This window comes from Cygnus atratus, chromosome 6 (assembly GCF_013377495.2).
Source record: "Cygnus atratus isolate AKBS03 ecotype Queensland, Australia chromosome 6, CAtr_DNAZoo_HiC_assembly, whole genome shotgun sequence".
In the NCBI taxonomy this organism is placed as follows: Eukaryota; Metazoa; Chordata; class Aves; order Anseriformes; family Anatidae; genus Cygnus; species Cygnus atratus.
Window position 1 is genome coordinate 38,613,285 of NC_066367.1, and position 26,145 is coordinate 38,639,429.

Below are 26,145 nucleotides of genomic sequence, written 5' to 3' on the forward strand. Positions count from 1 at the left end.
CACACATCAACAGTCAGCGCTGAGACTGCAGCAGACCAATCCCTTCCCACCCATGGCTTTTGGTTGCTTTGCACAACACAAGTAGCCATCTTTTAGCATGCAGGGTCATCCACACAAATTCAGTAAACCGTACCAGGACTGACTGCATCTTCACAAGCACGTCCTTCAGAGAATATTGGCACACTCACAAACATTGCCCACACACCTGACAGAACACCTTTCGACAGTTACTCCCACTCACATCACTCTGCAGGTCGTAGGCTTTCCTGGCGTGGATCACGTCATTCTGGTCAGGCAGACAGGTCCACTGGTGCAGGTAGTGGCGGTAGTCGATATCACTGACCAGCGTCTGGCACTCCTTGGCTGCTTGCACTGACAACGCATCAACGGGCAGGTGGACCTGGGCCTTCGAATCGTGGTATGCCTTCCTGTAAATGCGGTCGTTCTGCAGCAACATGGCACGTGCAGCAAACGACAGCTTGGGATCCTCTTGGGCTGTCCGGCACCCAACGTAGTGGCCTTTCTGCTTCTCGTGAGCTTCTTTGTACTTGTACTGAGAAACACAAAAAGAATGTAAGCAACCTCACCTTTCTCACCTGAATGCTACTGACAAAGGCCTTCACCTTCCTATGCTGTCAAACCTGTGATGCCTTTCCCAGAGGTATTGCCTCAGTAAAGACAAAGCTCCAGGCCACTCAAAGGGCAATCCCTCAAGCGTCCCAGAATGGCATTCCTCAAGGTGTACAAAAATTCATCTGGCTTTTCTTAATGCTCAGTAGCAATGGAAAATGGTACTGAAGAGGAAACCTGCAAGAAGTGGTCTATGCAAGACCGCTCTGAGTGCCAGCCACATTCCATCCACAGCTTCCTCTTTAAAGTGTTTCGTGGTGGTGATTACAGGAACTGTAAGTATCCAGCAGCAGCCACATCTGCGGCCACTGCCAAAAGCAGTTTTAAATTGTTTCTTGGTGTCTGGAAATTAACACACTGCTTTGTAGTCTTCCTCGCAATCTCACAAACGCATCACATGGCATCCTACACACAGCACTTACCTACAGGCGGCCTCAAGCTGTAGAAGAAAGCAGCACTCAGAATGGGCTTTAAAATAGCACAGGGGCAGAAAACCCTACTCAGCTTCTAGCTGAAACGCTACAAGCATTCACCCAGCTCTGCCAAGCAGGATGCAGGAAGAGACAAGACACAGCAACCAGTTGAAGAGAAGACGGTACCTCACTAGCGATGTCTCTGGAAGCCTTGGCATGTTTGATGGGAATGGCATCAGCTCTTATGTCATAGCTTTTTGCCTTGGCCTCATCCCAGGCCTTCTGATAATGTTTCTGCAAAGAAAATTAAACACTCGTGTCAATTCCAGCCAAGACTCGGTGATAGCAAGGACTTTCTTAAGAACTACTTCTCTTGTGCTTAACTGCTTGGGTGCTCCTGGGCAGTTTGGCAATCACATTAGGTACTTCTCAACAGTATTTTACATATGTTTGACATCGAGGCCCTGAAGTGTGTTCAGAGAACGGCTACAAAGCTTTTGGAGGGTCTGGGACACAAGTCTTATGAAGAGCAGCTGAGAGAACTGGGACTGTTTAGTCTGGGGAAGAGAAGGCTCAGGGGAGACCTTATTACTCTCTGCAACTGCCTGAAAGGAAGGTGTGGGGAGCTGAGTGACAGTCTCTTCTCAGAGATAACTAGCAATAGGACTAGAGGGAATGGCCTCAAGTAGCACCAGGGGAGGATCAGATTAGAAATGAGGAGACATCTCTTCTCAGAAAGAGTAGGCATGCCTTGGGATGGGTTGCCCAGGGAGGTGGTGGAGTCACCATCACTGGAGTTGTTCAAGGAAACGTTGGACGTGGTGCTTGGGGACATGGGTTAGTGGGTGACATTGGTGGTAGGGGGATGGTTGGACCAGATGATCTTGGAGGGCTTTTCCAACCTTAATGATTTTATGATTTTATGACATCAAGAATGTCTGGGAGTGAATGCAGTTTCCAGGCAAAAATTCCCAGCCAATTAATTCCTGATGAAAATGCAAAATGGGAAACTGCTTCCAGTTTTACAGGATCTCAAGGTTTAGTCCCATAAAAATAGGGGGTGAATCAACACAAATCTGCAAAATGTCCCAGGGCTGATGAGTCTGCAGGCTCCTTCAACAACCCCAAGGAAAATATTTGCCAGTTTTGTCACCAATTCTAGATTAAGATCACTCTTGCTTGAGGATCATCAGAAACATTATCAGTGCACACTCATTCATTAACAATATACTCTGCCTAGACAGCTCCTAGACGCAATCTATGTTTTACGATACAAGCACACCCGAGAACAGCGTTAGTAGCTGCCACTCTGTGGCAAAATCTAAAAGAGGTCAGGTAAAAACTCTAAGGCTCTAAGTAGGCACACCCTTAAGTTAATAACGCTTTGCACACATATCGTTGTGGGCTCTTACGTTGCTGATGTTCTGAGCATTGACTTTGGATTGCAGCATTACGGGAGTATCAGAAGGTATGGAGATCTGCATCTTATCTCTATCCCAGGCCTCACGGTACAGATGCTAAGGAGAAAGGAAGCACAATGACATTTCACTGTGGTCTGAACATTGGGAAAAAAAACACACTCATGAGAATTCTTTGGTAATGTTGGTTCGCATTGGTTTCAAATTAAACGTTCTCACGATAGAAACTGCAGTCTCTACCACTCAGAAATGTCATTGCACAAATGAAAGGTAAGCAAAAGGTAAGCTTACATCGCTGAGCTGCAAAGCATTGATCTTGGCCTGGATGACATCTGGTGTGTCAGTTATGCTGGTGAACTTCAACTCCTCCGGACGTGTGCGGTACAGCCTGTCGCTCAGGATTTCCTGGGCTTTCTTTGCTTTAACCACATCCACAGAACCTTCTGTCAGCCAGCCAATGCCTCGCAACCACTCCAGGTCCGACTTGTACACGTTCTACAAATAAACCAAAGGGTTACGCCACTGCACAGACAACTCTAAGTACAGAGAGCTTCCCCAAGCACATGGCTTTCCCCAAGCTCCTTCTCCAACAGTCACACATCAACAGTCAGCGCTGAGACTGCAGCAGACCAATCCCTTCCCACCCATGGCTTTTGGTTGCTTTGCACAACACAAGTAGCCATCTTTTAGCATGCAGGGTCATCCACACAAATTCAGTAAACCGTACCAGGACTGACTGCATCTTCACAAGCACGTCCTTCAGAGAATATTGGCACACTCACAAACATTGCCCACACACCTGACAGAACACCTTTCGACAGTTACTCCCACTCACATCACTCTGCAGGTCGTAGGCTTTCCTGGCGTGGATCACGTCATTCTGGTCAGGCAGACAGGTCCACTGGTGCAGGTAGTGGCGGTAGTCGATATCACTGACCAGCGTCTGGCACTCCTTGGCTGCCTGCACTGACAACGCATCAACGGGCAGGTGGACCTGGGCCTTCGAATCGTGGTATGCCTTCCTGTAAATGCGGTCGTTCTGCAGCAACATGGCACGCGCAGCAAACGACAGCTTGGGATCCTCTTGGGCTGTCCGGCACCCAACGTAGTGGCCTTTCTGCTTCTCGTGAGCTTCTTTGTACTTGTACTGAGAAACACAAAAAGAATGTAAGCAACCTCACCTTTCTCACCTGAATGCTACTGACAAAGGCCTTCACCTTCCTATGCTGTCAAACCTGTGATGCCTTTCCCAGAGGTATTGCCTCAGTAAAGACAAAGCTCCAGGCCACTCAAAGGGCAATCCCTCAAGCGTCCCAGAATGGCATTCCTCAAGGTGTACAAAAATTCATCTGGCTTTTCTTAATGCTCAGTAGCAATGGAAAATGGTACTGAAGAGGAAACCTGCAAGAAGTGGTCTATGCAAGACCGCTCTGAGTGCCAGCCACATTCCATCCACAGCTTCCTCTTTAAAGTGTTTCGTGGTGGTGATTACAGGAACTGCAAGTATCCAGCAGCAGCCACATCTGCGGCCACTGCCAAAAGCAGTTTTAAATTGTTTCTTGGTGTCTGGAAATTAACACACTGCTTTGTAGTCTTCCTCGCAATCTCACAAACGCATCACATGGCATCCTACACACAGCACTTACCTACAGGCGGCCTCAAGCTGTAGAAGAAAGCAGCACTCAGAATGGGCTTTAAAATAGCACAGGGGCAGAAAACCCTACTCAGCTTCTAGCTGAAACGCTACAAGCATTCACCCAGCTCTGCCAAGCAGGATGCAGGAAGAGACAAGACACAGCAACCAGTTGAAGAGAAGACAGTACCTCACTAGCGATGTCTCTGGAAGCCTTGGCATGTTTGATGGGAATGGCATCAGCTCTTATGTCATAGCTTTTTGCCTTGGCCTCATCCCAGGCCTTCTGATAATGTTTCTGCAAAGAAAATTAAACACTCGTGTCAATTCCAGCCAAGACTCGCTGATAGCAAGGACTTTCTTAATAATCACACTCTTGCGCTTAACTGCTTGGGTGTTTTTTTTGCACCCTGTAACTGGGAAGGCTGCAATAATATTCCCTGCAATTGTCTTAGCAGAAAACCCATGACTCAAAGTTAAATCTTTTGCAAAAGCCAAAACACAAAGACACAGCTGGCACATCCCTGAAAACACATCACAAGACCCCCACTGAGGGACTTCTCCTGACCGTATGCATGGCCTTGCCACAGAGGCCCCACACAAGCAGTCCCACTGACAGAGCAGTGCACCTCCCTGACCAGCTGTGAATTCTGCATCAGCCTGAAATGGTCAGGGTTCAGGTCACAAACATCCAACTGCATTACCAGAGCTACTGGAGACAAACACCTGTTCTCATGACAAAAAAAAAAAACAAAGCCCGACTGAGCTATGAAGCCTCCCACAGCTGCTGCAGACTTCTTATTTTTTATTAGTCTTTTTTGAGTCCTTCGAAGAAAGCAAGTGTAGGTCGAGAAACTTAGTCCTTTCACAAGGCTGAACAGAGACTAAAGTGCCTTCGTCTGTCTGGAGGCACCCAAGGAAGCACAAAAACACGAGAGCTCTGTCTTTACGGGCATCTTGGCCCACACAATATTGGTCAGCCTACCTAGACTTGAAGTCATTAGTACAGCTCAGTAAATATCATGCTTTGTAGTTCTCTGATGACTGTGGAAAATCAGAGACTGAATGTTATTGCAGGTCAGGCCACAACAAAAATCAGCAAAAACAATATTCAAAGCATGAGTGAGAAGAAAAGGCGGGGGGGGGGGGGGGGGACAACTGCTGAAGGAAGTCCTGAAATAGTTCACTCCTAACCCAATCATGTCAGGAACTTCTGAACAGTATTTCACATACATGGACATCAAGAACATCTGGAGTGAATGCAGTTTCCAGGCAAATATTCTCAGCCAATTAATTCCTGATGAAAATGCAAAATGGGAAACTGCTTCCAGTTTTACAGAATCTCCACGGTTAGTCCCATAAAATTAGGGGGTGAAACAACACAAACCTGCAAAACGTCCCAGGGCTGATGAGTCTGCAGACTCCTTCAACAACCCCAAGGAAAATATTTGCCAGTTTTTGTCAAAGGAAGGAGAAGTCCTGCGTAATTACACGCTGAACATTTAATTTAGCTCACAAACACAGCCTATCAAGCAAGGCAGGCGATTCCATGAGTCCCACCCTCAGGAATCTACAGAGTTTAGGGCAAAATGCACCTGCTGGAATGTTCCACACAGCCAGTTCCATCACTTTCACATTCATACGGACTGTGAGAGGTTACAATAACACCAATTCTAGATCAAGACCTCTGTTTTTTTCCTTCAGGAACAACTGGTATGTTAACAGTACATGATCCTTAATTAATGATACACTCTGCCTAGATGTAATCTACAGTTCACCATACAACCACACCCGAGAACAGCGTTAGTAGCTGCCACTCTTTATGGCAAAATCTAAAAGAGGTCAGGTAAAAACTCTAAGGCTCTAAGTAGGCACACCCTTAAGTTAATAACGCTTTGCACACATATCGTTGTGGGCTCTTACGTTGCTGATGTTCTGAGCATTGACTTTGGATTGCAGCATTACGGGAGTATCAGAAGGTATGGAGATCTGCATCTTATCTCTATCCCAGGCCTCACGGTACAGATGCTAAGGAGAAAGGAAGCACAATGACATTTCACTGTGGTCTGAACATTGGGAAAAAAAACACACTCATGAGAATTCTTTGGTAATGTTGGTTCGCATTGGTTTCAAATTAAACGTTCTCACGATAGAAACTGCAGTCTCTACCACTCAGAAATGTCATTGCACAAATGAAAGGTAAGCAAAAGGTAAGCTTACATCGCTGAGCTGCAAAGCATTGATCTTGGCCTGGACGACATCTGGTGTGTCAGTTATGCTGGTGAACTTCAACTCCTCCGGACGTGTGCGGTACAGCCTGTCGCTCAGGATTTCCTGGGCTTTCTTTGCTTTAACCACATCCACAGAACCTTCTGTCAGCCAGCCAATGCCTCGCAACCACTCCAGGTCCGACTTGTACACGTTCTACAAATAAACCAAAGGGTTACGCCACTGCACAGACAACTCTAAGTACAGAGAGCTTCCCCAAGCACATGGCTTTCCCCAAGCTCCTTCTCCAACAGTCACACATCAACAGTCAGCGCTGAGACTGCAGCAGACCAATCCCTTCCCACCCATGGCTTTTGGTTGCTTTGCACAACACAAGTAGCCATCTTTTAGCATGCAGGGTCATCCACACAAATTCAGTAAACCGTACCAGGACTGACTGCATCTTCACAAGCACGTCCTTCAGAGAATATTGGCACATTCACAAACATTGCCCACACACTTGACAGAACACTTTTCTACAGTTACTCCCACTCACATCACTCTGCAGGTCGTAGGCTTTCCTGGCGTGGATCACGTCATTCTGGTCAGGCAGACAGGTCCACTGGTGCAGGTAGTGGCGGTAGTCGATATCACTGACCAGCGTCTGGCACTCCTTGGCTGCCTGCACTGACAACGCATCAACGGGCAGGTGGACCTGGGCCTTCGAATCGTGGTATGCCTTCCTGTAAATGCGGTCGTTCTGCAGCAACATGGCACGCGCAGCAAATGACAGCTTGGGATCCTCTTGGGCTGTCCGGCACCCAACGTAGTGGCCTTTCTGCTTCTCGTGAGCTTCTTTGTACTTGTACTGAGTAATGTTAAAAGAAGTATGATAAGAAATATTTTGCTACTGGTTATGAGTCATTTTCTTTTAATTTCTCCTGAGTATATTCATTTAGAATTTAGAAATGCATAATGTTTTCTTGCATCTATTTTACTAAATTGTTACTGGTGTATGACTTTCTAACATCCTTTCATGTAAAGAATTGCAGTAGAATTTTCCTTTTGGAAGTTGTTGCACATTATCCTCCTGCACTGAATTTTATCTTGGTAGGCATTCTATATGAATCTAATATACCATGATTTGTCATGTCACTTGTAGCTTTTTACTTGATTCCTATTTCACAAATTAACTGATTAAATGACGGTAAAGGAAGAACATACATCACTCGCGATATCTCTTGATGCCTTTGCACTTCGGATTGGAATCGCATCAGCTCTCAAGTCATAACCCTTCTTTTTGGCATCTTCCCAGGCTTGTATATAAAGTTTCTACACAAAAGAGGACAGAAAACGGTTTCTGAGTATTCATAAAGGTGGAATTTCTACATTTTATATATTTTTTTGAAAATTCTTGTGAAAGCATATTTTAAAAGAACTGTATGTTTAAAGAAATGCTCACTTAATTTCCCAATTTCCATTAATTTATTATATGTATAAATATTCTTACATGGCTAACATTAGCTGCATTGGCCTTTGCTAATAAAATTGTTGGAGTGTCAGGCATGACGTGAATTGATGTTTTGTCTGCTTCCCAGGCTTCTGTATATAAACGCTAGGAGAGAGGAAAACAGATTCCATTAAGAAGTTTAACTAAGCAACAATGAGAAGACTGTAAACTTGAAAGCATTATTTATCAAAAATATGTCAATGATATAAAATAAAAGTAATCTTGAGTCAGAGCCAGATCTACATAACCAAACTAATATATTTGTCCAAAGAAAGTATTTTACATGCTGCTGGTGTAATTCAAGTAAGCTTTAAATACCGTGGTATAGTAAAGCTTCTCATTGAACAGCTCAGGTAGGAAATTTTGTCCTTCCTCATAATTTCTCAGGCTAAGTTGGCCCAGCAATTGATTGATTTAAGGTTGCTAGGAAACTACAGTAGGAGTAAAATTATATACTTTACTCCACTGTAAGAGTTGTTTGATTGATGTTTCTTACTGAAGAGACAGAGTAGGTATATTGTGATTCTCATCCTCCAGGTCTGAGATAAACTGTAGAAGATTCACTTGCAGAGAACTTAAGTTATTTCCTCATAACTTGTTCATCACGCAGTATCTGACACTCAGTTAACAATACAGCACTACAGCAGCTGCAATAAATGCCACAATATTCTACTATACCCTGTCTCACAGCATGTTCACGGCACCATTAGCTCTATACGTACCCTAACACCATGCCAGAAACTTGTCTCTGCAGATTTCACAGTGTTGTCTAAGAACTGTGAAGATATTTAGTCTGTTCTGTCAGAGATGTGTTTTGCATAGTGAAGTAGCTTTAACAGAATAGAAAAACTATACCAAACAACCATGTACAATAGGAATTTAGACTGGATAGGAAAAAGAGAGAAATTCAACCAAATCCTTAGTATTGCTCTTGAAAAATATGTGACGTAGTAAAAATGACCAGAAAAACTAAGTGTTTAGTTCAGACTGAGACCCAAGATAAAATACCCATTTCCTGTGCAAAGGCTGAATTGGGGCATTCATCTTCTCTAAGTCCATAGCAAATCCGTACAGTCATACTCTGGATTTTATATTTTTCACCATATGAGCAAGTTCTATCGGCTAGTAATACTAGTGTTTTTAAGGGAAAACAAAACAAAAACACCTCACCTTGTTCATTATCTCAGCATTTTGCTTGGCTAATACCATAGCCAAAGAATCTGTCACGCTAGTAAATTTAATTTGGTCTGCTGGTTGACGATACTTCCTTTCACTCAGGATTTCTCCAGCTTTCTTAGCTTTCTCAACATCCATGGAACCAATAGGAACCCATCCAATACCTCTAAGCCATTCCAAGTCAGATTTGTAAACAGCCTGAAAAATTTTGAAAGTTCATCATATATGTGCAAGTGTGTGCAATATCAAAATAACTGTATATAATATCTTATCCTATACAAGGAATTTTATATATTTTTGCATAGTAACAGTATTTGGCTTTGAAACCAACTTTAATTTTTGAAGAAAGAGTAAAAGAATTTTTAAATAACGAAAGGGGAGTTATTGAAGATCTCCATGAATACCAGAGTTACAAAGAAATTATACCTCAGGTTAAGGACAAAGAAAATGGAATTAAATATAAGTTTGATGACAACATATTAAACATTTCACCTCTATGAACATGTCTGATGCAAGCAACTAAGGAATATTGTATCTTTAAAAAAACATTTTGCACAAAACCAAGTACATTTAATTATGTATTACAAATCTAACAATTTACTCACATCACTCTGCAGATCATAGGCCTTCTTAGCATGGATAACATCATTCTGGTCTGGCAGACAGATCCACTGGTGCAGATAGTGGCGGTAATCAATATCGCTGACCAACTCTTGGCATTTCTTGGCCAGCACGATACCCAGCATGTCCACGGGGCTGCTGAAGTGTGTCTTTGTCTTCTCAAAGGCTTTCTTGTACTCCCTGTCACTCTGGATCTTCGCTACATGCATCGACCACATCATCTTGGGATCATCCTCTATGTTTCGCGCTCCAATGTGGTGGCCAAGCTGCTTGCGATAACCTTCCTTATACTTGTACTGAAATGAAATATATTAATATTCATATGGTATAATTATCATTTTATAAGTGATACACACAGATTAACATAATCAGCAGTTTTGTTTGATTTAGACCTTTCTACTATTTCATTAACTTTCACATTAAAAAGAATTATGACAGGTATCATTATCTCTGAATTTGATACAGTTATATGCCCTGTTTTTGGTTGGAATACACTTAACTTTCTTTATAGTGGCTGGTACGATGCTGGGTTTGGGATTTACGATGAAAATAGTGTTGATAACACACTGATGTTTTAGCTGTTGCTGAGCAGTGCTTACACTGACTCAAGGACTTTTCAGCTTCTCATACCGCCCGGCCAGTGAGGAGGCTGGGGGCGCACAAGCAGCTAGGAGAGGGCACAGCCAGGACAGGTGACCCAAACAGACCAAAGGGTATTTCCTACCACATGACATCATGCTCAGCAATAAAAGCTGGGGGAAAAGAAGAAGGAAGGCAGGGACATCCAGAGTGCTGGCGTTTATCTTTCCAATTAACCACTGCATGATGGATCCCTGCTGCCTGGGGTTAAACCACACCATGGTATCACACATTTAATTAACTAAACACTGAATGTCATGTACTTACTAACAAGTCTGATATTCCACATTGTTTTAACGTTAAGATTAGAATATACCGATTAACTTACTATAAAAGTTTATCACACAAACCCTTGAGAAAAAGAGTGACTTTGTCTTCACACTAGCAGTTTAATTATCAGTATTGATGAAAAAAAAAAAAAACGTTAAAAATGTTATGCTCTTTGTTTTAGTGATGTTTTCTCATCTCTTAAATGAAAATTGTCATAGTCACAGCATATTTTTTATTCCATTTTTGTATTCAGACATCTTGATTTTCAAGACAGCATTCCAACAGAAATATTTTTTCCCCAGGAAAAAAACAAGTTAGAACTTTTAGAATTGATTTACAAATTTAGTAATTAGTAATTACTAATAATTATTATATTTGGGAAAGAAATTTCAAAGTATTTCCTATTTTGAATCAGAAATTAATTTGGTAACTCCAGCATAGAATTGTACACCTTACTGAGTATCCTACTTCAGCACCCATGGACATCAATGGAACTATCATAGTGGACATAGATTTATTATTTCTATTATTTTCTCTATTTATTACTGTGGTATATAACTTGTGCATAAAAATACTGGCTATCCCTTTCATGTGCTAAGAACATGCAGTAGAATCATTTGATTTCAGTATTATCTATTCTATACTCAAGATACTACATGAAAAAAACAGTGGAACAAAAATTCTGATTCTTTTGCTTTACCAAATCCATACAGACATGATGAAAAGACTGCTTACATCACTGGCAATCTCTCTGGATGCTCTGGCAGCTTGAATAGGAATGGCATCGTAACGCATGTCATGACCCTTCTTCTTTGATTCCTCCAAAGCTAGTTTGTACATTTTCTGTGAGAAAAAAAACACATTTGTGTTTCAAAAATCAGGTAATTTACCCACTTCAGTTAAGCACATCTGTGCAATAAAACAAATTGAATCCCCCCAAAATATTGTTAATGTTCAGACAGCTTAAATATTTGAACAAAGCTCTATCTTCTCTAGAAGGTAAAAAAACAAAACAACAGGTTTTGCAATTTTATGGTAGATACCCAGAAACTGGAAATCATCTAGGGATGGGAAAGAAAGGAATATTCTAAAACTTAAATTATTCATTTCCATACTTTGCTATAGAAATTATTTCTAGTTTATGGTATATAACATATTCAAAAAGCCTGAGTTAGATATCTAGGAAGTAAATTCAGGGAAAAGAACAACTCTGATGTTATCAGCATAGCTGGCCACTTGTGGAACTAAACAACTTGACAACATTATAATATTACGTAAGAGTCAGAGATGACAAAATTCTACTTCTCTGAGCTCTTCAATTTTACTTACCTGACTGTAGTTTAATTGGTTTTGCTTAGCTAGCAGGATTTCCGGTGTGTCAGGCATGACATGAACCATGGTCTTATCTTTATTCCATGCTTCAGTGTATAAACGCTAAGAAAGAATAGAGGAAGAGATTACCATTATGTTCCAATATAAGTTAAATACTCATAAACCAGCTAAAACAAAGGATATTAGGTAAAATTAAAGACAGCAGCATGAATATATGCTTACATTTTTAATCAGATACAGATAACAAATTCTCTTTATAAAAATAATTTATCTGAGGCAATTCAACACTTAGAAAACAGCTATATTAATTAAGAAAAATGAATAAACCAAAGCATTATTACTACTCACTGCATAGACATGTCGAATAAAGGATTAAAATGGAATATGTAGAATATCTTGAGCTGAGTCTTCCATTACATGGCTGTTAGTTTTGATTGAAATAAAGACAGCACACTATTTGAAAGAAGCATCATCTCTGAACTTCAGCATTACTTGTCATCGTGGTATTTCAAGTCTTCCGTCTCCAGGGTTTAGCTGGAGAGTGCTGACATGTTACCAGACTGGATCAAGACTCACCTTATTCATCGTCTCTGCATTATGCTTGGCCAAGACCATCTCTAGAGAATCAGTAACACTAGTAAATTTGATTGTGTCCGGAGGCTGACGGTATAATTTATCACTCAAGATCTCTCCTGCCTTCTTGGCTGTTTCAACATCCAAGGAACCAATTGGGACCCAACCAATGCCCCGCAACCATTCAAGGTCGGACTTGTAGCAATTCTATTGCAAAAAATACACAGGTTATTCTAAAAATAATAATGCAATTTACGTAGTGCATCTTTTCACAGATGTTTAATTAAACTCAGTATCAACTTCTAATACAAATAAATTCCAAAGCCCAGACAAAGCTTAGCTGATATCACTGCAGTTCATCTAGATGCAGAGTGAAACCATTATCCAAGCTTCACAGAATGACAAATGATAAATAGCCCAAATTACAAAATTTCATTTAATATCAACTAGCAAACATATCTTATCAGAGGTCTGAGTTTCAATAATACTTAAAAATAAGTCTTGAAATTTGTTTTTACCACATTAGTATCTGATGCCCTGGACCACCTATGTAAAATTTCAAATACATCCCTCCCCAAAAATGAAATAAAAGGTACTTGCATCACTCTGCAGATCATAGGCCTTCTTAGCATGGATAACATCATTCTGGTCTGGCAGACAGATCCACTGGTGCAGATAGTGGCGGTAATCAATATCGCTGACCAACTCTTGGCATTTCTTGGCCAACACGATACCCAGCATGTCCACGGGGCTGCTGAAGTGTGTCTTTGTCTTCTCAAAGGCTTTCTTGTACTCCCTATCACTCTGGATCTTCGCTACATGCATCGACCACATCATTTTGGGATCATCCTCTATGTTTCGCGCTCCAATGTGGTGGCCAAGCTGCTTGCGATAACCTTCCTTATACTTGTACTGAGATATAAATCAAGATATTTTGTTCATATATTAAGTATAAAATTCAGTTACTCATTTTAAATGTTTCTAATAAAAGTCTCCAAAACACTCTGTAATCTACAGCCAACAAAATACGTTCAAAGTAATTATGGGGCTAATAACATGGATTCTCTGATTAAATTTCTAAGATTTGTATTAGAACCCTAAATTGAGAAGTGTGAGAATTTTTTTTTTGAAAAAACACTCTCATATTAGTGAAAAATAATCCTGATTTATATGTACTATATAAAGATTTAATTAACAAAACATTAAAATATTAACATGATTGCAGCATTGTATTGTCCATAATTTTTACAAATCACTCTTTATACGTATATAATAATTTACCTCCAAAAATGTACATTTCGAGGTTAGAGTTTAATTGAAATGCCTTTTACAGAATTTAACTGATAGTTTTCAGGTTGTAGAGATCAGATATCAGCACACAAAGAAATAAAAAGTTTATATCTTACATCACTGGCAATTTGCCTGGATGCTTTGGCAGCTTGAATGGGGATAGCATCACTTCTCAGATCATAGCCTTTCTTTTTTGATTCTTCCATGGCTTGTCTGTAGAGTTTCTAGATGAAGAATTAAACAATAGGATTCATGTAACTAAATTCTTTATATTAGATTCTGTGCAAAACAAACCGCTCGTGAGTAGATTAAAAAAAAGTGTTAAGATTTATTCTAACCCAGTTTTATCTTTTTTAACTCAAAGCCTCCGAGCAGCAGCTCTTAAGAATTTGTATTGAATGAGGATCTTTGCTAAATACTTTAGATAACGATTTTTTTTCTTTCAATACTTTAATAACACAGATTACAACTTCATAGACAAGCTACTCCTCCACATACAAATAGAATAAAACTTACTTTCTAAAGCCTTCTCTTACTGATGCGAATATATTTACCTAAACTAACATTGAACACTGGAAACAATGTTCTTCACAATTGTGCTGGAATTTTTTTTTTGTCTTTCCAGTGTTGGAATGAATTTTGCACCTTCCCAACATTATGCACAGTGGGAGAAAGAACCCCCAAAAATTCACTGGAGACACACTTTTCAAAGAATTTATTCTAAGTAGCGCTCACAGACATATGTATACACTACTGTACAAAAACGCAAGTGATGCTTTTAAAGTCACAATTTTAATTATAAACATTTGGTGTCACTTAAAGAAATAGATGGTATCCTCTATATCAGGTTTATCAGGATATTGATAATCCAGCCATGAAACAGACCAGTTACATCTGGAGATCTAACAAACTCACCGCACTGTAGTTTTGCATGTTCTGTTTTGCTAGTGTGATTTCAGGTGTGTCGGGCATGATGTGAACTTGTGTCTTGTCTTTATTCCAGGCATCTGTATATAAACGCTGCAGGAGAAACAACATATGTTAGGAGGGAGAAAAAAGATGGCTACTTGGAGATCCCCTATAGAGCAAGAAAAATTACAGAACTGTACTCCAAGTGAAGTCTAAAAAATCCTTATTCCTTACATAGCAACGAGACCTTATATTCACTCCTCAAGATGCTTAATTTACAGCTTAAGGATTTGTAACGTAGAAATAATTCAGTTTTAAAGGAAATGTTTACAAAAAAAGGCTTTCAATGGAAGGCTAATCAGACACACACAGATTTAAACTCTAAGAACAAGGCCTCACTGAAGGAAGAAATGGTTTTGTTGACATAAATAGGATTGAGATTACAGCCACAGACTCAGAAAAACTCTTACATTGTGAAAGCTATGTTGAATTGTTTGAAATACAGATATTTCAAAGACTGATCTGAAACAAGTAATTTAAATCCTAGATTACTAAATATATTTGACAAATTATTAGATTTATTAGACAAATGGCTAAATTGTTTTATTAAAAATTAGATGGAAGATAACACTACTAGATACATGCTATAGTATGTAGAAAGCTTTACAACTCATAATTAATATTTAACTTCATAACTTAGAAGATATTGTTATATTAGCACTTGGTAAAAATAAGTTACCTGTTGATTACCAAGAATGAAACAGACTTTTAAAGTCTCACTGTGCTGAAACTGCATGCAGCAACAGACCTGTATTGCTAGACCTCTCTCTCCAGGTTTTAGCTGGAGAGTGCTGACATGTTACCAGACTGGATCAAGACTCACCTTATTCATCGTCTCTGCATTATGCTTGGCCAAGACCATCTCTAGAGAATCAGTAACACTAGTAAATTTGATTGTGTCCGGAGGCTGACGGTATAATTTATCACTCAAGATCTCTCCTGCCTTCTTGGCTGTTTCAACATCCAAGGAACCAATTGGGACCCAACCAATGCCCCGCAACCATTCAAGGTCGGACTTGTAGCAATTCTATTGCAAAAAGTACAAAGACAGCCATCTCATTAATATTGCCAGGGAAACATTTCATATATCTCACGCAAATAATGCTTATTTTCTGTTAGTCTCCTTCCTCCTAGTTCAATCTGCAAAACAATCCTTGTTTAGAACCTAGATTCAAATCCCAATCCCTGTCTTCAAGAGGTATCATTCACCGGACAACATGTATAGGAACAGTCAAAGGGTAAATGATGTAATTAAAACAAAATCCTGAAAGCCAGCATAAACTTTTCCTGTAATGTATATTCCCAAGAAACAGGAGGTCATTCGGTAAGGAAGAGCAGGTTTTAAGTTAAACAATTTTCCCAAGACAGAACGGTAGAATTCCAGTCATGAAACTTAAAGAAAAGTCATACGGGGCAATTTCCTCTTTATATGTAGTTAATCTGCATATATAGGCATTAAAGCTATCTGTTATATTACTTATCTGCTAATCTTCTATTATGCTAATGGATTTCCTGTATTTAAATCTTCATACTATTCAGTATTCCTTATTTACAGATTCATTTACTATTGTCTTATGACCTCCTCTTGGAACAAGTAGAGAAAAACACAATGTGAAAAAACACTGCAACAGAAACAGGTCAGGAGCTTCTGCATTTTGTAGAGAGCAGCTTCTATCTTTTATATGCTTTGTACATAAGGGAAATTACATACACGTCAGAACATCAATGCTCATCAGTGAGTACTCACATCACTCTGCAGATCATAGGCCTTCTTAGCATGGATAACATCATTCTGGTCTGGCAGACAGATCCACTGGTGCAGATAGTGGCGGTAATCAATGTCGCTGACCAACTCTTGGCATTTCTTGGCCAACACGATACCCAGCATGTCCACGGGGCTGCTGAAGTGTGTCTTTGTCTTCTCAAAGGCCTTCTTGTACTCCCTGTCACTCTGGATCTTCGCTACATGCATCGACCACATCATTTTGGGATCATCCTCTATGTTTCGTGCTCCAATGTGGTGGCCAAGCTGCTTGCGATAACCTTCCTTATACTTGTACTATAGGCAAAAAGATGTTCATTGAGTTTTATTTCAGTTTTCTTCACATACTAAGAAAAGCCCAAGTAGAACAACCTCCAGAGAACTTTATGTGTGGAACCACAGAGACGTTAAAGTATTCAGCTGATGAATTGCAATGTGCAGCTACAAAGGGATTCACCTAATATTTTCTGACTGTTGTAACCTTCATGTTTTCCAAAGCACACTATCGCCTACATATTAAGAGCTCCTCCTCAGTACATGAGAGAATAAAAAGTGTGCAAATTACAGAATCAATAAAAAAATCTCAAAAGTTCAGTAAACTTACCCATTTCCATAGAAAGTCAGTAGGTGACTTTCAAGCACAAAGGAGAATTTTTAATAATAATATCTAATCATCGAGGAACCCACTACTTTTACACTGCCTTTACCTCTTACAAAAACTCTGTGATGAGAAAATTCAAAAGTATTGCGCATTAAGAGAAAAGAGGTTCTGAATAAGAGACTTTCACAAAATTAAATAAATGAAAGGCCAAATCAAAAAATAACGGTCTATGCAGAAACATTATCACAGATGTAAGATGCAGACACAGAGAAACTATCCAAGAGGGTGTGCCACCAAGGCCTCCTGCATACTTACATCACTGGCAATATCTCTGGAAGCTTTAGCAGACTTGATAGGAATCGCATCTGCGCGGAGGTCATAGCCCTTTTTCTTCTCTTCCTCCATTGCAAGCCTGTACAGTTTCTGGAAGAAAAACAAGAGTTCCCAAGTGACCCCAACTACACTTCTTCCTGCACCGCCTCTGCCCACGGATGGACACCGAGCCCACACGAAACACCTACCTCACTGAGGTTCTGCTGGTTCTGCTGGGCCAGCAAAATACCAGGTGTATCCGGCATAACGTGAACGCTGGTTTTGTCTTTCTCCCAGGCAGACGTATACGCACGCTGAAAAGGTGAGCACAACGTAAATGATCATGCAAGCACAGGGAAACAAACACAGAGACCAAACTAGCTCAACAGGGCCTCTACCAGCCTCTAGGTCTCAACACACTTAGGCACTTTCCTTTCCCCAAGACTTTTAAAGTCTCACCCTTTTCTTTCCCGCACCACACCCAATCTCTGCTCCAATTGCACAAAACAGATGTTGATCAAACAAGGAACACAAATCCCCCGAGCAGGGACCGCAACACCCCTCCAGCAAAACCCTGGCCCTGGAGGCAGAAGAGCTCTAGAGCCCTGCTAGAGGCACTCCTTTCCTTCAGGCTGAAAACACAAGGAAGTCTCACTTGGTTCATAATTTCAGAGTTGTGCTTCGCCAGAACCATAGGCATAGAGTCAGGAATGCTCGTGAACTTGATGGTGTCCGGATGCTGACGATACTTCTTGTCACTCAGGATCAGGCTCGCCCTCTTGTTCTTCTCATCGTCCAGCGAACCACTTGGGGACCAGCCAATGCCTCTCAGCCACAGAAGGTCGGACTTGTACACATTCTGAAATGACAGGCAAGGACACAAACAGCTCAGCAACATCCTCAGTGTGTGCAAGCACCCCTCCTACCAAGGGAAGCTCCGCCTGAGAAGGCACATTCCCCTGGGTCAACACACCAGACAGCAGAAAGGGGCTACCATGCAGCACGGCTCCCGTTACACCGAGGTTTTGTAGGCAAAAGCCTTTGTAGGCAAAAGGGACAAAGATCTGCCCCATCCAGCAATCTTGGCTGACTTAGGCACAGACTAGGACCGTTACAACCCACCATCTAATGCTCTTTATACCATGCCAGCTTGTGTTTGCCCAGTGCCAGTCCTCCAAGATTCCTGTGCCCTTTCCCTTACAGAAAGAACTTTAGCCACATGCAGCAACCATTCCCTCCACACAGTCAAAGCAAGACACAATTCTTCTGTGATCATAATATACAATGCCACACAAAATTCTTCCTCTCTCGTTAAAAAAATAAAAAAATAAAAAACACTCAGTACGTCAGTATGGCCACAACACCGTCTCACAGAATCAGCCCAGGTTTATGGTCCCCAACAGTGGAACAGAACTCAAGAAAGACAGCCCGTTTCCCACACGTCTAGGAAAGAAGAACTTACATCGCTCTGAAGGTCGTACACTTTCCTGGCTTGTACAACATCGTTCTGGTCCGGCAGACACGTCCACCGATGCAGATGATGCTTGTAATCAATGTCGCTGACCAGCTCCTGACATTTCTTGGCCAACACCACACCCAGCATGTCCACGGGGCTGCTGAAGTGTGTCTTTGTCTTCTCAAAGGCCTTCTTGTACTCCCTGTCACTCTGGATCTTCGCTACATGCATCGACCACATCATCTTGGGATCATCCTCTATGTTTCGCGCTCCAATGTGGTGGCCAAGCTGCTTGCGATAACCTTCCTTATACCTGTACTGTAGGATTAAAGAAGCTCAGTAAGTTTACGCTCAGCCCTTCTTCTTCCTCTCAGCACTGTTCTGGAGCAACTCCTGTGAAAAGAGCTTTGCTAATGGAACCTGGCAAGATCAGCATGGGAACAGGCATCCAAGCGCAACGTACCCCACGATGGGCTACACCTCCATCCCACCCCAGGCCTGCACCAAGACACAGGAGCCACACGGAGGTCCAGACTGCAACCCCAGCCAAGCCAGCTCAGGAACCAGGAGCAATGTGCTTGTGCAGACAGCAGCTCCACACAACCCAAGCAGCCTCACTGAGAGGCCAGCTCAGCAGCTGGGGTGGAAAACGGGACAAAACCCATCAGACTGCTCCAGCAGGCAACCTGGCCTTCATCCTGTACTGCTCTGTCTGCACTCACCCACGCAGCCCCCAGCAGCTGACACACTCCTCTGCACCAGGCTCTCCTCACGGTGCAGAGGACTCTTGTTCTCCCAGCTCAGTGTGTCCTCAGCTGCAGGCCACCTGCTGCCTGAGTTTGGGCAGTGACAGGGAAATGCGCTACACTTTTCCCTCCCCCATTTCCAAAATGCCCAGGAAGCCTGAGGAGAGATTGAGCTCATCTTCCCAGACTAACAGAACAAACCTAAACTACAGAATGTCTCATGAGAGTAAATTCAGCCCCTGCACCCTAAAATCATACTCTGCAACACAAGCTGGGACAAAGTAACAGTGGCCTGACAGTGACTGCACTGCCCCAGTCCACACAGAAATGATAAACGTCCCTGTCATATCAAAAAACTTGGTTTGGGTTTTCTTTTCAATGGTCCAGCTCGTCGGGTAGCTGCAGGCATCAGGGGAGTGCACATCCGTACTGACAGACTGGCCCTACTGAACCTCTGGCGCCAACGCCTTTACTGACTAGCTGAGCGGTAATGACAGGTACGTGCTCTGTGGGCTACACTCATCTAAGTTTGCAGTCCCTGGTCTTGAGCTGCAAGCACAGAGAAACTGTCCAAGAGGGTGTGCCACCAAGGCCTCCTGCGTACTTACATCACTGGCAATATCTCTGGAAGCTTTAGCAGACTTGATAGGAATCGCATCTGCGCGGAGGTCATAGCCCTTTTTCTTCTCTTCCTCCATTGCAAGCCTGTACAGTTTCTGGAAGAAAAACAAGAGTTCCCAAGTGACCCCAACTACACTTCTTCCTGCACCGCCTCTGCCCACGGATGGACACCGAGCCCACACGAAACACCTACCTCACTGAGGTTCTGCTGGTTCTGCTGGGCCAGCAAAATACCAGGTGTATCCGGCATAACGTGAACGCTGGTTTTGTCTTTCTCCCAGGCAGACGTATACGCACGCTGAAAAGGTGAGCACAACGTAAATGATCATGCAAGCACAGGGAAACAAACACAGAGACCAAACTAGTTCAACAGGGCCTCTACCAGCCTCTAGGTCTCAACACACTTAGGCACTTTCCTTTCCCCAAGACTTTTAAAGTCTCACCCTTTTCTTTCCCGCACCACACCCAATCTCTGCTCCAACTGCACAAAACAGATGTTGATCAAACAAGGAACACAAATCCCCCGAGCAGGAGGGACGTGTTGCCTCCACCAAAACCCTGGAACCTGAGGCAGAAGAGCTCTAGAGCCCTGCTAGAGGCACTCCTTTCCTTCAGGCTGAAAACGCAAGGAAGTCTCACTTGGTTCATAATTTCAGAGTTGTGCTTCGCCAGAACCATAGGCATAGAGTCAGGAATGCTCGTGAACTTGATGGTGTCCGGGTGCTGACGATACTTCTTGTCACTCAGGATCAGGCTTGCCCTCTTGTTCTTCTCATCGTCCAGCGAACCACTTGGGGACCAGCCAATGCCTCTCAGCCACAGAAGGTCGGACTTGTACACATTCTGAAATGACAGGCAAGGACACAAACAGCTCAGCAACATCCTCAGTGTGTGCAAGCACCCCTCCTACCAAGGGAAGCTCCGCCTGAGAAGGCACACTCCCCTGGCTCAGCCCAGCAGACAGCACGAAGGGGCTATCATGTATCTCGGCTCCTGTTACACCAAGGTTGTGTAGGCTCCGCACGCCTGCACCACCACAAGCAGGTGCCAGCAACTGACAGAGCTCTCCTCAAGCATCTTCTGTGCAAAAGCCTTTGTAGGCAAAAGGGACAAAGATCTGCCCCATCCAGCAATCTTGGCTGACAGAGGCACTGAAGAGGACCCTTAAACCCCACCACCTAACGCTCTTTATACTACTCCAGCTTGTGTTTGCCCAGCACTTGTCCTCCAAAAGTAAAAATTAACACTTTTGCCCTTTCCCTTATGTAAAGAACTTCAGCCACATGCAGAAACCTTTCCCTCCACACAGTCAAAGCAAGACACAATTCTTCTGTGATCATAATATACAATGCCACACAAAATTCTTCCTCTCTGGTTAAAAAAATAAAAAAATAAAAAACACTCAGTACGTCAGTATGGCCACAACACCGTCTCACAGAATCAGCCCAGGTTTATGGTCCCCAACAGTGGAACAGAACTCAAGAAAGACAGCCCGTTTCCCACACGTCTAGGAAAGAAGAACTTACATCGCTCTGAAGGTCGTACACTTTCCTGGCTTGTACAACATCGTTCTGGTCCGGCAGACACGTCCACCGATGCAGATGATGCTTGTAATCAATGTCGCTGACCAGCTCCTGACACTTCTTGGCCAACACCACACCCAGCATGTCCACGGGGCTGCTGAAGTGTGTCTTTGTCTTCTCAAAGGCCTTCTTGTACTCCCTGTCACTCTGGATCTTCGCTACATGCATCGACCACATCATCTTGGGATCATCCTCTATGTTTCGCGCTCCAATGTGGTGGCCAAGCTGCTTGCGATAACCTTCCTTATACCTGTACTGTAGGATTAAAGAAGCTCAGTAAGTTTACGCTCAGCCCTTCTTCTTCCTCTCAGCACTGTTCTGGAGCAACTCCTGTGAAAAGAGCTTTGCTAATGGAACCTGGCAAGATCAGCATGGGAACAGGCATCCAAGCGCAACGTACCCCACGATGGGCTACACCTCCATCCCACCCCAGGCCTGCACCAAGACACAGGAGCCACACGGAGGTCCAGACTGCAACCCCAGCCAAGCCAGCTCAGGAACCAGGAGCAATGTGCTTGTGCAGACAGCAGCTCCACACAACCCAAGCAGCCTCACTGAGAGGCCAGCTCAGCAGCTGGGGTGGAAAACGCGACAAAACCCATCAGACTGCTCCAGCAGGCAACCTGGCCTTCATCCTGTACTGCTCTGTCTGCACTCACCCACGCAGCCCCCAGCAGCTGACACACTCCTCTGCACCAGGCTCTCCTCACGGTGCAGAGGACTCTTGTTCTCCCAGCTCAGTGTGTCCTCAGCTGCAGGCCACCTGCTGCCTGAGTTTGGGCAGTGACAGGGAAATGCGCTACACTTTTCCCTCCCCCATTTCCAAAATGCCCAGGAAGCCTGAGGAGAGATTGAGCTCATCTTCCCAGACTAACAGAACAAACCTAAACTACAGAATGTCTCATGAGAGAGTAAATTCAGCCCCTGCACCCTAAAATCATACTCTGCAACACAAGCTGGGACAAAGTAACAGTGGCCTGACAGTGACTGCACTGCCCCAGTCCACACAGAAATGATAAACGTCCCTGTCATATCAAAAAACTTGGTTTGGGTTTTCTTTTCAATGGTCCAGCTCGTCGGGTAGCTGCAGGCATCAGGGGAGTGCACATCCGTACTGACAGACTGGCCCTACTGAACCTCTGGCACCAACGCCTTTACTGACTAGCTGAGCGGTAATGACAGGTACGTGCTCTGTGGGCTACACTCATCTAAGTTTGCAGTCCCTGGTCTTGAGCTGCAAGCACAGGGAAACTGTCCAAGAGGGTGTGCCACCAAGGCCTCCTGCGTACTTACATCACTGGCAATATCTCTGGAAGCTTTAGCAGACTTGATAGGAATCGCATCTGCGCGGAGGTCATAGCCCTTTTTCTTCTCTTCCTCCATTGCAAGCCTGTACAGTTTCTGGAAGAAAAACAAGAGTTCCCAAGTGACCCCAACTACACTTCTTCCTGCACCGCCTCTGCCCACGGATGGACACCGAGCCCACACGAAACACCTACCTCACTGAGGTTCTGCTGGTTCTGCTGGGCCAGCAAAATACCAGGTGTATCCGGCATAACGTGAACGCTGGTTTTGTCTTTCTCCCAGGCAGACGTATACGCACGCTGAAAAGGTGAGCACAACGTAAATGATCATGCAAGCACAGGGAAACAAACACAGAGACCAAACTAGCTCAACAGGGCCTCTACCAGCCTCTAGGTCTCAACACACTTAGGCACTTTCCTTTCCCCAAGACTTTTAAAGTCTCACCCTTTTCTTTCCCGCACCACACCCAATCTCTGCTCCAATTGCACAAAACAGATGTTGATCAAACAAGGAACACAAATCCCCCGAGCAGGGACCGCAACACCCCTCCAGCAAAACCCTGGCCCTGGAGGCAGAAGAGCTCTAGAGCCCTGCTAGAGGCACTCCTTTCCTTCAGGCTGAAAACACAAGGAAGTCTCACTTGGTTCATAATTTCAGAGTTGTGCTTCGCCAGAACCATAGGCATAGAGTCAGGAATGCTCGTGAACTTGATGGTGTCCGGGTGCTGACGATACTTCTTGTCACTCAGGATCAGGCTTGCCCTCTTGTTCTTCTCATCGTCCAGCGAACCACTTGGGGACCAGCCAATGCCTCTCAGCCACAGAAGGTCGGACTTGTACACATTCTGAAATGACAGGCAAGGACACAAACAGCTCAGCAACATCCTCAGTGTGTGCAAGCACCCCTCCTACCAAGGGAAGCTCCGCCTGAGAAGGCACATTCCCCTGGGTCAACACACCAGACAGCACGAAGGGGCTATCATGTATCTCGGCTCCTGTTACACCAAGGTTGTGTAAGCTCCGCATGCCTGCACCACCACAAGCAGGTGCCCAGCAACTGACAGAGCTCTCCTCAAGCATCTTCTGTGCAAAAGCCTTTGTAGGCAAAAGGGACAAAGATCTGCCCCATCCAGCAGTCTTGGCTGACTTAAGCACAGAAGGGGACTGTTAGACCCCACCACCTAACACTCTTTATACTACTTCAGCTTGCATATGCCCAGCGCCGGTCCTCCAAAAGTAAAAATTTGACTCCTTTGCCCTTCCCCTTATAGAATGAACTTTAGCCACATGCAGAAACCTTTCCCTCCACACAGTCAAAGCAAGACACAACTCTTCTGTGATCATAAAGTACAGTACCACACAAACTTATGCCTTTCTGGTTCAAAGAAGAAACACTCAGCATGTCAGTATGGCCACAACACCGTCTCACAGAGTCAGCCCAGGTTTATGGTCCCCAACTGCATCTTCCGCAACAGTGGAACAGAACTCAAGAAAGACAGCCCGTTTCCCACACGTCTAGGAAAGAAGAACTTACATCGCTCTGAAGGTCGTACACTTTCCTGGCTTGTACAACATCGTTCTGGTCCGGCAGACACGTCCACCGATGCAGATGATGCTTGTAATCAATGTCGCTGACCAGCTCCTGACACTTCTTGGCCAACACCACACCCAGCATGTCCACGGGGCTGCTGAAGTGTGTCTTTGTCTTCTCAAAGGCCTTCTTGTACTCCCTGTCACTCTGGATCTTCGCTACATGCATCGACCACATCATCTTGGGATCATCCTCTATGTTTCGCGCTCCAATGTGGTGGCCAAGCTGCTTCCGGTACGCAGTTTTATATTGGTACTAATTGAATAGAGAAACCGCCGTGTTTTAAAGAAGTACCTAACATTTCTGATTTGTTAATAGACTGGCTAATTTTTGAACTGAAACGTATTATAAAAATATATCGCATATTTTGGCTATATTTTTAGCATTTTTATTTCTAGATCATATTATTTTCTATGGTTACATTCTTTCTATTTGTAAAGTATTTTAATGAATTCAATTAACTTTGCACAATAAAGAATTACACAACCTCTTGGGTGAGGAGCAATGTAAGTGTTAAAATGTTAGATCTCCTCCTGTTACAGGGAAATGTCTACTAGCTCAATGCCACACTATTATTTTCACTCGGTAGGACTTACTTCACTAGCTATGTCTCTGGATGCCTTCGCTGACTTGAGGGGTATAGCATCGGGAGGAAGATCGTAGCCTTTCCTCTTCAACTCTTCATATCCTAACTTGTAATGTTTCTGTTGGAGAAGGATTCAAAGTAATTATTTCAAATAAGGCTCTAGAGAGTTTTTCAATATGTAAAAAAGTAAGATCATCCTACCTATACAATATGGTAATTTTATTCCTTTGATTATTGAAAAAGAAGTATGAGATTCCAAATGCAGTTTCATTAACCAAATGAAATCCCATACCTTATTTCTAATAATATGTATTTTGTAACTGATTATATAAAATATATAAAAATAGCTACCTGCAATTTCTCTGATGATCTCATCTGAGACCAAAACTTTTCCTTTACTAGAAATATTAATCTGAATGAAGAATTGCCTTCTACAGAGGTGAATAATACAACCCTGCAATTTGTTACACCCAATTTCAATCACAATTATTTGTCTTCTTGATTTCTTATGATAAAGCTGCTGACATTTTACATTTTGCACCTAATCTATATTTGTTCCATTATAGCCAGAAATTTGATGTAATGTAATCCTAAGAAATTCTAAAAATGTAGTTTGATATAATCAGACTTTTAACTAAACAACAGGCTTACTGGAAATTCCTGAATACATATCTAAAATGTTAATATAATTGGTAGGGATGAAAGAAAACACCAAACTTGCACTGAGTATTTTCTTGGTATTTTTTTTCTAGCAACTCCACTTCCATATTATAACCTAGCAATTTACTTGAGCTTCCCAGTGCTTCCCAGGAAAAGATTACAGGTGTGCTTACAACCATTAGATTTGTAGAATTACTCTACTTCATTTTAAACTAAAGCTATAAAGAGTAAACCCAAATTT

General features: G+C 42.9%; 1 protein-coding gene across 1 annotated transcript in view; it reads right to left on the bottom strand.

The window, feature by feature from the left end:
* NEB (nebulin) overlaps positions 1-26,145 on the bottom strand; it is a 124,217-nt gene that overhangs the window by 64,173 nt on the left and 33,899 nt on the right. Inside the window, 34 exon segments of the mRNA XM_035566111.1 lie at positions 242-553; positions 1,230-1,337; positions 2,456-2,560; positions 2,753-2,956; positions 3,297-3,608; positions 4,285-4,392; positions 6,018-6,122; positions 6,315-6,518; positions 6,859-7,170; positions 7,527-7,634; positions 7,813-7,917; positions 8,983-9,186; positions 9,594-9,905; positions 11,254-11,361; positions 11,848-11,952; positions 12,427-12,630; positions 13,024-13,335; positions 13,830-13,937; positions 14,629-14,733; positions 15,506-15,709; positions 16,430-16,741; positions 17,361-17,468; positions 17,567-17,671; positions 18,013-18,216; positions 18,820-19,131; positions 20,168-20,275; positions 20,374-20,478; positions 20,820-21,023; positions 21,707-22,018; positions 23,057-23,164; positions 23,263-23,367; positions 23,709-23,912; positions 24,602-24,913; positions 25,255-25,362. Coding sequence (XP_035422004.1) covers positions 242-553; positions 1,230-1,337; positions 2,456-2,560; positions 2,753-2,956; positions 3,297-3,608; positions 4,285-4,392; positions 6,018-6,122; positions 6,315-6,518; positions 6,859-7,170; positions 7,527-7,634; positions 7,813-7,917; positions 8,983-9,186; positions 9,594-9,905; positions 11,254-11,361; positions 11,848-11,952; positions 12,427-12,630; positions 13,024-13,335; positions 13,830-13,937; positions 14,629-14,733; positions 15,506-15,709; positions 16,430-16,741; positions 17,361-17,468; positions 17,567-17,671; positions 18,013-18,216; positions 18,820-19,131; positions 20,168-20,275; positions 20,374-20,478; positions 20,820-21,023; positions 21,707-22,018; positions 23,057-23,164; positions 23,263-23,367; positions 23,709-23,912; positions 24,602-24,913; positions 25,255-25,362 — 6,252 coding nt within the window.